This window comes from Protopterus annectens, chromosome 13.part0, assembly GCF_019279795.1.
Source record: "Protopterus annectens isolate FY-2018-M chromosome 13.part0, PAN1.0, whole genome shotgun sequence".
NCBI lineage: Eukaryota > Metazoa > Chordata > Ceratodontiformes > Protopteridae > Protopterus > Protopterus annectens.
The window spans coordinates 1,037,957,565-1,037,969,776 of record NC_056747.1 but is presented as its reverse complement, the minus strand read 5'-3'; the positions used below and the strand labels follow the sequence as shown (position 1 = coordinate 1,037,969,776).

At 38.6% G+C, this 12,212-nt stretch overlaps 1 protein-coding gene across 1 annotated transcript in view; it reads right to left on the bottom strand.

Annotated features, from left to right (window-relative positions):
* Positions 1–652: 652 nt before the first annotated feature.
* Positions 653–12,212, bottom strand: part of ORMDL3 (ORMDL sphingolipid biosynthesis regulator 3) — a 505,983-nt gene continuing 494,423 nt past the window's right edge. The window contains exon 4 of the mRNA XM_044055034.1: positions 653–12,073. Coding sequence (XP_043910969.1) covers positions 11,938–12,073 — 136 coding nt within the window. The 3' untranslated portion in view covers positions 653–11,937. The remainder of the gene's footprint in view (positions 12,074–12,212) is intronic.

Below are 12,212 nucleotides of genomic sequence, written 5' to 3'. Positions count from 1 at the left end.
AGAGCAGGGAAAAAAGGAGAGAAAAAAATTACCAGTTTTCCCACTCAGACCACTCACCACACACTCAAGTCACACAGAACACACTGAGGGGGAGGGGAAGCAAAGCACACTAACAAACTAACGCTAAGTACAAAAAAGTTCTATTACATGACGCACCAGCGAGGGGAAGAGGAGAAGGAACCTACACTAAACAGATATACTCAAAATGTAAGAGAAAAAAGCTGCTTAAAAGCAGAAAACCCACTCACTACTCAGAGCTCAGGAGATCACGATGCTTCAGCAAACTGCGGCAAATGAGATCTAGGGGTTGGAAAGTAGTGGAGGTGTATTACTGGTAAGAGGAGGAGCTTGGAGCAGATGCTAGTGAAATTGCTGGCTCGGATCCGGTATCCCACAGGTTGAAGATCAAATGAAGTAAACTACTTCAGATCCACCATTTCAGGAGTACCTCTTTTCCTCATGGCTGCAATTTACTTGTTGATATAACGAAATACAATGTTGTACACTGCAGACATGAAAATTGTTCTTTCAAAATATAAGCCACAACCATGAACAGTGGGCCCTTCTTTGCCCAGTACACAAGGACAACCATCCCCAACTCTACCCACTCCCCTTAAAAAATGGACACAAATTAAAGAACAAAGAAAGCACATTACATGAATACTATTTTTATTAACATTTATTAAAATACTGTACAAAGAAGTAATAAAAATAGTCACACTTTCTTATAAAGATCTGCAGATGAAAGTTTCTGTACACAAAAGTTAATTTTATCTAGGGAGCTATTTACAGGAATCCAAACAAAAATATAATTAAAAAATGACAGCCAAACAATTAATAGGCTTGAAATTGAGAAAATGCAACTGTTCTAGCAGCCAATAAAGAACATTCTGCAACAACAAAATAATCTTCTCTGTGCATTACCTTACAAAATATTCTTTACAGAACAGTAATATGTACCTATGGACAAATTTTGTTTAAAAAAATCATTTAAATTTAGGACTAAACTTGTGACATCATCCGCCTTGCTAAGTAAACAAGATATCAAAATATGAACTAAAATTCATGTACTTCTTGTAAATCCTTTACAGTGTGTAAACTCATTTTTTAGAAAAGCTAGCCAGTTCTGTAAGTAACCATTTCACCTTGTTTAATGAGTTTAGAAGTTGGTACTGGTAGTCAAGAGTAGTTAAAATTGTGGAGGCAGCTGCCCCCTAATTCAGCTCATGGTTATTATATACTTTGAAAAAATGTACCATGGAAGCACTATTAGAGCAAATAAAAAAGCTGGTGGATCTACAGTTGCACTTCAGCTGCATTCTCCATCACAGACAAGTACACAAGTCTTACTGTCAAGGGACAAATATTGCTAAAAGCACCTAGAAAGAGAGATGAACACCAGATGCATATGGAAATGATGGGTGGTGTCATGCACATGGGCATACATATGAAAGTATAGTGGAATGAAGCCGGACCTTAGCAAAACATCTTGGACAACATGCATTTCATAGGCTATTTATAACAAATGGATTTCTTATCTTACATGGTCTCTCTCACTGCAGCAGTTTTGCCAGAAAGAAGTATACACTGGCTGTAATCAGTATCAGTCTCAGTTCAGAGACACCACCACTGGTATTGTACCACTACATTCAAAGTCAATGTTTGGCTCAAGCTTTCTTTTCTTTTTTTTCTTTCTGAGTAAGAAGTTCTCCATGGTAAGAAGCAGCTTTCCACTGCCATCATTATTGTTGAAATTGTCATTATTAGATGGAATAAGTACAGTTATGTAAGAACTTAACATAACAGCAGATGCCCTACTTATCACTGTTGCAGTGTTCCTTACAACAGGGACATCCTGCTGAAAACAGCCGTATGTATTATTTCAAAGGCATAAGGTACTTAAGTGACATACAAGTGCTAAATCCTCAGAACTGAATTCTCCCAAAACAGGAGCTAAAAATGAGGAAGAAATGAAAGATGGCATATATACATCAGAAAAAGGAAAAGAACCCCCACGGCCAGAGAGAGAGAAGGTAAAACCGAAAAGGGAGAAGGAAAGAGGGAATGAATACGAACTAAAATAGTGAAAAGTACGATATCTGTTGTATACACCACCTTAAGAAGCAAGTGGTGGCAAACTGCAATGTCTCATAATATGATAGCCAATCTGCAACGGACAGCAAAACGTTTTCCCCTTGTCTGTTAATGTAGCACATGACAGTGGTGTTGTCTGTGAAAACTCTGAGGGAACCTGGAGTCCAAAGTTAATGCAGAGCCTGAAGCACCAAGATTAGAGAACTTTCATTTATTTGATGTTGATATGCTCTTTTACCTCCTATGATGACCCTACCCCTGGGCCTTGATGTTGGAACAAGCCTCCCAGACTATGTCTGAAGCATCTGTAAAGAGCTACTAAGTGGGGGAAGGTACTTGAACGGGAAGACTTGGATTTTGAGATATCTACTTGATTCATCACAGAAACTCCCTCCAAAAGAGGAATACAGAAAGTCCAGATTGTGACAATGCTGAGGCCAAATTTTCTTCAGATCCCATTGGAACTTCGTTACATGTAGTCTGACAAAGGCAGTCATTGGAATAGTGGATGGGATAAACCACAAAGGTCACAGAAATTTTCTTGCTGAGGTCTCTTGCAAATGGAGAAGAGTTTGAAAGAAAGCTGTCAAAGAAAGGACATTCAAAGGATGAAGAAAGCCTACATAATAAGGGTCTGAATCCTGCACCCCAAGTAAACCTGGTCCTGAGAAGGCCTCAGAATGGATTTCTTTAGAATGAGAGTGACGCCTACACCGCAAAGAAGCATTGTAAATTTTAGATCCTGCTAAGAAAGAGACTGAATAAAAAGATCATCCATACAGAGAAAAATCTGAACATCATGGAATGTGCAAAAGGCTACAGCCAGGACTAAACATCTGGTAAAAGCTGTTGATGCTGTAGAAAGACCACGTGGTAAAGCAGACAACTGACAATGCAAGGAAGATACAGAGAACTGTAAAAGCTTCATGAAGAAAGCGTATATTGGAATATGCAAATATGCATCCTTCTAAGACCCGAGGAAGAAACGCATGGAACAGAAAAGAGGTATAGAATGGGACACCCTCCTTCCTGGGAATTAAAAGCATCCTGAAGTAGAAACCCTTGCCATTCTGGCAAAGAGGCAATGGCTGAATAGTACCTTGAACCAAGAAGTCCTGAAGAAGAGGAGGAAAATAAGGTAACTAGCAAGAAGGGCTGAGGAATAAAAAGGAAGGAATAAAGGGACTTCCACACTATGCAGTAGCCATTGTGAGTTACAGATGGAAACCATGTGCCAGTTGTGATCTGCTATCAAATGGGGGAGGACAGAGTTAACCTTTGGGAATGAAGAATCTGGCTTACAGAAAGAGGAGGAGGAGGACTGTCAAATGGAAGCCGACTTGTCCTGAAAGGAAGACTTCTGTCTTCTGGAATCCTGACTGGGTTTCTCAGAAAATATTTTCCTTAGATGGCCTTTTACCCTTAAAAGGTTCTTAGGATGATTACACACAAAGGGAACTGCTTTACAGGGGTAACTCCTTTGATATTTAGAATTAGGCAAAAAGAAATCTGTTTAAAGTCCTGCCTGATCTTCCCCATCTTACAGAGCTCCACAGCAGCAGATCCAGACAGATTCTGGGTATCTAAAGGAGAATCCAATTAATTGCACCTTTACAGCTCCAGAATACCTTTTAATGACTGAATTTGGTGCAGCCTCATCAGAAAAGGCACCAGCAGCATCATAGCTGCATTTAATGAAAAGGGTAGTCACTTGTGAAGCTGAACTAGTAAGGAAAGAGCTCAAGTTTTAGAATCAGAATCAGGCATGTCAGCTAATAACCCCCCCTCCCCGAAATGGAGAGAAGGGCAAGCACATATCTAGTCATATTTATCAAATAATTAATGGCCCTAAAAGCAAAGGTAGCAAAATAATACACCTTTTTACCATACTATCCATTGGTCTACTATCCTTGTGTTATGGTAAAAGTTTGGAAGACGCAAGTAACTTAGTAGTCTTGTCAGCTGACAGGGAATGACAGAAGGATCTGCTGAAGGATGCTTATACAAAAACTTATTAGCCTCAAGGACCTTGAAAAACTTATTTTTTTAGGAGCAAGAGGCAGAGACAAAAATGCTTGAGAAGCAGACATAAAAGTATCTCAGAGAGCTTCCAGAACAGGAAGAACTGCAGGTCTATGGGAATCCATCTTCAAGACATCACAGTACCTCTACTGGACTTCAGAAATCTGAGAGCTTTCCCACTGAAAATGTTCCTTCATTTCAAGAAAAACATCCCCAAAAGAAAGCTCTTCCACTGGGGAACCATGGAAAGAGTATCCTCAGAGCCCAAAGAAAGTGAATCTGGGAGGAATAAACCTCATCAGAATATAAATCATAGTCAGATGAAGTAGTATCCCTAGGCCTTTTAGAGGTAGTGGAAGTAGATGGAAGGCCAATAGGAGAAAGAACTGACAAAACTTGAGGAGACTTCAAAGCTATAAAAGGACCTTGGATGAAGTCTTCCACTCCTTTTAACAGGAGCAACGTCTAGTATTTTTGCTTCTTTTTGACACTGATGTTTGCCCTGACAAACTTGTGCCTTGTCTTACCCTCAATGAGGGAACCCAGTAGTTCTTCCCTTACTAACAATTACTAACTGTATTTCCCTCTTCTTGTCCTCAATGGACATTGGCTCGGTCTCAGAGGATGTGAGAATGGCATGCCCTGTTGTCAGCCTTCAACGGGGTAGTAACAGAGGGGGGCAGGCATCAGAACTGGACATTGGAAATTCTTTGATGTCTTCATCTGACCCTAAAGAGAAGTCTGGCAGATGCTGGACAGCAGAAGTCGCTGGTCAAAATTTCTTTGCCTTCTTTCAAAGGTGGCTGGACATCTGGGCAGTCAGATTCAAAAGTCATGGTGCCTTGAGCAAGTACTTTAAGTCACTTGTTTTCTAAACAAAAAGAAAGGGAAGAAAGACAACGTCACAGGATCTTAGGAACAAAGGCCTAGTAAATATCACACTGTTTACGGTTGTTCTTCATGCCTAAACAAAAATGCACTTGTGTCTATCCTTATGGTGAATCTGCCCCCAAAATTCACACTTCCTCATTCTGTATGACATGTAACTACAATAAAACAAACTAAAAGAAAAAGGAAATAATCCTCAACTGGGTATTCATCTGTCCTAGGCTTAGTGAAATGTACAGGACATATTATCTTCAGTCCGAATTAAAACTGCTGTGGTCGGACTGTTGGCAAAGAAGTTCTGGGGATTCGGTGCTTGTATGTTACTTGTATACCTTACACCTCACACACAGGACATATTTCTGACATATGGCCCAGGCTTTGGTAGGCTGGCCACATGTATGGCTATCCTTAGCTGGATATCCCTACTGTAAGGGATACAACAGTGATTAAAAGAAGAATATTTACCTATGAAGCAATTTACTTAACACACTTCAGAAAATATACATAATATACAACGTGCATTGTGCATACATTCTATAATGAACACATACTGAATACAGAAACACAATTAAAACTTTACAAGGGGTATGGTGGAAGGGACCAAAACAATAATATACTACTTTTTCACTTTTTATCCTTAAGGTGTGTCTTAGTAAACTGTTCTAGCTTACTTTGAAAGGACATACTTCATCAGTTAGCTATAACATGTGGATAGACGTCTACAACATCTTCCATGATCCTGGAAGATGGAAGAATATCAAAGAATTCCATTCAAGACAGCCTTAGAAAATTCTGTCTCACCCTAAACCTAGCTGGCTGCCTCAGTTTGTTATGTCTGATAAAAGTGGACAAAGTGCTAAGTACAGGCTTTGTAGGATGCATTCTTGGAAAATGCATCCTTCACCACTCCTTCCAAGGATTTACATTGTGTGTCATGGAAAAAAGCTATGCAACTGCCCACATATTTGGATAGGGTCTGTTTGCACTTGGCTTACTCTTTTTACACAGTGGAAAAGAAATAGAAGATGTACTTTCCTGACAGAGGGGCTTATGCCCGTTAACAGCTGAGTTACCTATGCACATCTATGTCTCTTATATTCATGTCTGAAAGGACTGACAAAGTTCTCTCACATACCAATTTAGGAATAAGAAAATTATCTGCCCTCTTCATTATGTTAATTGTGAAAAAACAGAAATGGGTGTTTGCACACTGAGACTCACAGCTCTTGATACCAGGGTCTTCTAAGAAAAAAACATGAAAACGTAAGGTCAGCAGACTATGCAGGTTAGAATAGCTGTTGTAGTATTTCCATTTAAGAATGCATCCTAAATTAGAGATGCATTCCTTCTTGGGCTGGGGTCTTAAGCACTAGATGCCCCTTAGAAAAAGTTTTACCTATTTATCTCCAGCACTGGTTTTAAAGGAGTAAGCTGCTTTGTGACTTTTGATGGACGAATATATAAAGCTAGATTCATACCAACAGTACAAACAGAATAGACTACAAGAAAAAGAAAAAAAATGTGCGTCTGTCTCACCCAGATAGGAACACTGGAACTATTTGCTCATATAAGACCTTTGTGGCAGGTTTCCCCACTTCCTTTATCACCTGAAATACCCCTGTGGAGAAATCACATAGACTGGCAAACTAGAGGAAATCTTCTAGGCCATCAACCAGAAACTGTGTGTGAAGGACCCTGTCTTGATGCTGAGACAGCAGGTTCAGAGTTGGCAGTAGCCTCTTCGGGAACTCCAACAATCTTATAAAGGAGAAGAGCCATTCACAGATTTCCCGGCCAATTTGGAAATATCAGAATGATTACTTCTATGAACAGTCCAGAAATGATCATTCAAGAAAGTCTGTGATTGAGAACACAGCAACTCTACAACTTGCTTGCATAAGTTGAAAAAAAAAAAAATTTCTGTAGACAGCCAAGCCATTCTGCACCTCCATGTGTGTGTGTGTGTGTGTGTGTGGGGGGGGGGGCAATCACCTACAGCCTCCTTCACACTTTATACATATAACTTCATGGCTGCACAACAGTGGGGAAAGAAGAAACTGACCAAAACACGGCACAGTGGTCTAGCACACAGCAATTCTGCTGAGCCTATACATCAGTGACGAGAACTATGATAAGTAAATTCAACCACATGTAACTGAGCAGTAGGAACCCAATTAACTGGTCATCAAGTATACGTATGTTAACAAAAAAGAGATGAGCCATTTCATGATTCAACTTTAGAACAACCTTTAACATTATGGGGGATATGAAAGGCAAGCAAAATGCCCTTGATCCCAGAACAATGCTTTGGTTACTGTGCATTCTCTTCTGTGGATAATGAAGCTGAAAATGTCCATGTATAATGTCACTCATGCCACTGAGACTTTCCAGCTTACTGCGTCTGTACATTTAAATTAAATGGAAGATGCACTACTTGAATGAAGTCCCTTTCCCATACCTACAATATCAAACTACAAAGTGGTTGAGACAGAGTCCAAATTTGTTTGTTCTGGTATCAGACAATACTAGAATTGTCTCTTTGAAATCTGTACCTGCCCTGGTTGCAGAGGACTATGAAAAGCTCTTAGGACTAGCCATACTGACCATCTCTGTTTTATGCTGTAATGAAAAAGAGATTACAGGTGAATTCCTGGAGCATTAGATAGAAACTGGGCTCCTGAATCACAATCTGAAATGGTGAAAGGATTTTAATCTATTTCCTACCAAGAAGGATCAGTGCACTAGTGATGATCTTGGAGGATGACTCTTTCTTCAGAGGAAGACTGTGATCAAAATGCTGCAAATTAATTCCACATGGAATTTAATACCCACTGAGTTCTAGTGTGTTATTTTACATTTGGAACCATACAGATGACATAAAAGGCAGAGCCATAAAACACACCACCTACTTCTAGAACTACAAAATTCAACATCACTTTCCACTTATTCCAAAATACATACACCTTGTACTGAACAGACTCCTGTGACATGGAAAATGAGGAATGTAAAGACAGATATCTGACTGTAATTTACAGGAGCTGTGGAAGATGCGCATGGGTATTTCTTGGATTAATAACAGCAGGAAGGAAATAACAGCAGGAAGGAAATTGAAAATATCTAAAATTTCTGTACCTTTAAAAACTTGTATGGGCTTTAATATGTGAAATTACCCAAAAAGCAGTCTAATTCCTGGAAATAACAAATCTCTTTAACACAGATTAGTCCATCACTGAGGGACTGGAAATGGTTCTACTGCCTTATTCTGTAGTAACTTGTGGATCTTCTTCTTCTTCTTCTTACGGCTTTTCTCAGTTAGGGGTCACCACAGCGGATCACCTGTCCGCTCATGATTGGCAGTGGAGTTTTACAGTGTCGAGTTGCCAGCCTGGCACCCAACCTTCCACGGAAGGCACACACATGCACACACTCACACCTAGGGCCAATTTAGGGTGTCCAATCTGATAAGCACAATTCTAGGTGAGAAAAAATACCACATTCCTAGCATTTTAAGACATAATCATAAACATGTTTGGCCGAAGATGGCATTATTCTCTAACAGTTGCAAACAATCATTTTAACATGTACACACACAGCACAGCAAGAAGACAGTTTAATGTCCTATCAACACAAAAAGACCATCTTAGAAATGTCATGCTTCCAGAATTTACAGTGGGAAATTGTAGTCCAAACATCTGAACAAGCAAAGCAAACTTGTTGTCTTAGTGTATCCATTCCAAATGAGTCAATCAACTGTCTGACATATGTTGAACCAATGATGTCCGAATCCTCCATGAAGCTGTGCATTTTCTGTGGGAGTATCACCTACAGTAGAATATGGGTGAATGTTTTTGTGATAAGTGTACTGCTACAATGCTGCTGAATATGTGCTGGTTAAAATATTTATAACCATACGAAGGCAGAACCACAACCTTCTACTTCCTAGCATCACAGCCAAGTACACTCAAGCTAAGTAGAAGGGACAGCCAATGTCGCTTCCATGTGTGAAGCTTTCAAAACACAACACAATGTAGTAACATATTACTTAAAGTGAAACTGCACATTTATTTGTGGCAAGCTGATTTACCTTACCCTCAAAATGTTAAAGCTAGCAACTGCTGAAGGGACTTAGTTTCTCAAACTTTTGTTTTTATGCTTAAGTGTCAGATGTGTGGGTTGTTTTTTTTAATGGGTGTGTTTACAGTCAAGCTCCCATATAAGGCCATATAAAGAACATTTTAAAAAGTTACATGCAAGGATATGACATAACTGAGTTTTATTTACTAAGATGAGTTATAAATTAAAGACAGTACTTATTATCAAATCAACATAATTATTCAGTGATCCGCAATTCCTCACAACCAACCCATAATCTTGGTCTCTTTCTGAAAACTACAATATCTGGAGACAGCTGCAAACACTGCATCGCTTTACAATATCACATCCCCATGTATCTTCTTTTAATAACAATAGAACTGATACGTACAAAAGGAAGACATGAGTGGCATTCTGTTGGTACTTCCTCTCATTGTGGGAGGGAGAGACTGTGGCTTTTACTGCAAAGTTGAAACCTCAAGAGGGATCTGGCAGATCTAGACCAGCCACATAAAGATATGGGTACAGACCACTTTTTGGGGGGGTATGAAAAATACTGTCATAACGGGAATTCCCCATATCCTCTCCATGATGTCTGCACAGATGAAGAGGAGGAGGCACCAGGGCACTAAGTAAGAGGAAATGACTAGTTTGTCAGCTAACTGCTGTGCAAGTATAAAACAGTTTCTCATTAACAAATTTTGTTCGCTGCTTTATACAAAAACAAGAAAGGATCTGTCAGAAACTGGTCAAAATCAAAAAGACCACAGGTATCAAAGACCGATATACTGAGAAATATACAAAAAGTAGAGATTAATTTCCATAGTCCAGTGCTGTCTTTTTACAATCATAGTAACAGTGATAACTTGCTAAACAATGGAGCAATTAAGATGAAATTAAACCACAGTCATCTATGAAATGGAGTCAAGTTCAGAAAAGTTAGCTATGAAGATGCAAGATCACTTTCACCTACTTTATCCATCTGTACCAACTGTGCACTCCTACATGATTTGCTGTACCATAAGACAAGAGTATCAACTGACTTCACCACAAGAACAGGCATCCTGAAACTATGTAAGCCAGCTCAAAGCACTCTATCACAACTTACACTGAACGCATGGGTTATTTTTTTTTTTTAACAAAAATTCCCCTTCCATCCTCCAGCTAATGCAAGATTTAAATGCAAATAAAGACTTCCTTTAACCATTTCAGACTGTATTCCCATTATGAAACCACCTAAGTAAATTATAGCCCATCTAATGGGCTCCCAAGGCTCCTGCTAGCACTTATAGACAAGACAGATAGATGTTCCTCTGCGTCCTGCGTTATTTTGTTATCCTAAGAATTCTATGTACTTTTACTGAGAAGTTCCTTCTGCTCAAATTTCAAAATTTTGACATGCCTTCACAATGCAGTCAAGAACAGGCAAGCACTGTATGTAGTTCATTCCAAAATGCATCTCTGACAATTTTGCAATTTCATCTGTGAGCTTTAATGTCACTTTCTAAATATTTCACTTAGTTGTGCCTGTTAATTTTTTGTGCCATCTTATAACACATCCAGTGAAGTGATACAAACAACATTTTGCCAGAAAGGGAACATTTCTAACAACAGATCACACATCTGTTTTTGCCAAGTACGGATTTAGTTAACCGAGTTAGTTTCTTCTCCTTAATTGCTCAAATAAAAAGCCTGTAGAAATTAGTTGCATGCTTGCAATGTTATACTTCATGTTAACATACCACAAGTCAGACTTGCATTCCCAGCTGAGGTACAAGAAACATCACTTGCTTCATGAGGGTTTAAGAATTAGATAAACTAAAACCGAAGAAAACTTCAAAAAGCTTTAAATATGTGCAATTTTCTTCCTTTTCAAAAGTGTAAAGCCTAAACTGCTTTAAAATTTGATTTGCCCTTCACAAATCGACCAGCTCCTCTCTGATATACTGAAATTAAATAAACTGAAAAAAGCTTAACTTCTGGCTATGTCATTCATGCTTCAAATACCGCATACCTTCTGTTAACCTCTTTCTGTTTCAAACTTCTTCAGATCTGGGATGGAAAATTGGAGGACAGAAATGAAGAACAGCAACCTTTCAGAATTGTTTTAATGTTAGTAAAATTTCTACTCTGCTTGCCAACACTGATGGATGCGGCCATAATATAAAATCTCCCACATAAAATTAGAAACTGATTACTGTTTAATGCTTCTTGGTGCGCTCCATAACTGAAAAAAAAATAGTTAAAATAAAAATAGTTAAAAAAATGAGTTCTATCTACATGATTTTTTAAACAATTATCACACTGCTACATGTTTCACAATTTGGAAACTTCATAACAGGAGTTTCCTTTTTTCCTCCCACCATTTCCAATGCTGTAGAGCAACATGTAGAATAATATTCAAGTTAAAAAGACTTCAGAAAAAAGAAAAAACAAAAAGAAAAAAAAAATGTTCTTTGTGCTATGTAGCATATTGATAAAGTGTAGTGTGCGTCAAAGCAGTTTTCTACCCAAGCTGTACCTTTCAAGAAAATACTGCCAAAAACATTTTCCTCTAGTATTTCACAGTTGCAATGGCAGTATAAACAAAGCCCATCAAATTTGACATTCTGTTCAAAAACAAAAAAGGCAGACATTTTTCTACAACATACTGATTAGCGGATAGTCTATGCTGGCTCCTACAGAGCTTATTTCTATGCAATCTGCTTTATTTAAACAAATTGTATGCAAGATTTATATTTAAAAATGTGACTATAATCACATCTCATCCTGCTAAATAAAACTGCAGGGAACTGTGTAAAATGTGCTGGGTGTTTAACAACAGCAAGTCTCATTACACCATCAGTACTTGTTGATTCCAAAGATGCGCACTCCATGGAGCTGTGGCAATTTGGGAATTAGGACTGACAGCAGAGAAACGGTATTGATGATGAAGTGCATTCGGTCGTACTTTGTGTAAAAACTGGTGAGAAAATATCTGAAAGCAAAGGAAAATAAGTAGTTAATTACAAATTTTAAACACATTTGACGACATCTGCTGTTGCCTCAGTTCATCAAAAAGGATCACCACAGGGCAAAATGAAGAAAAGCCACCATTATTATCTACTAGCGGTTAT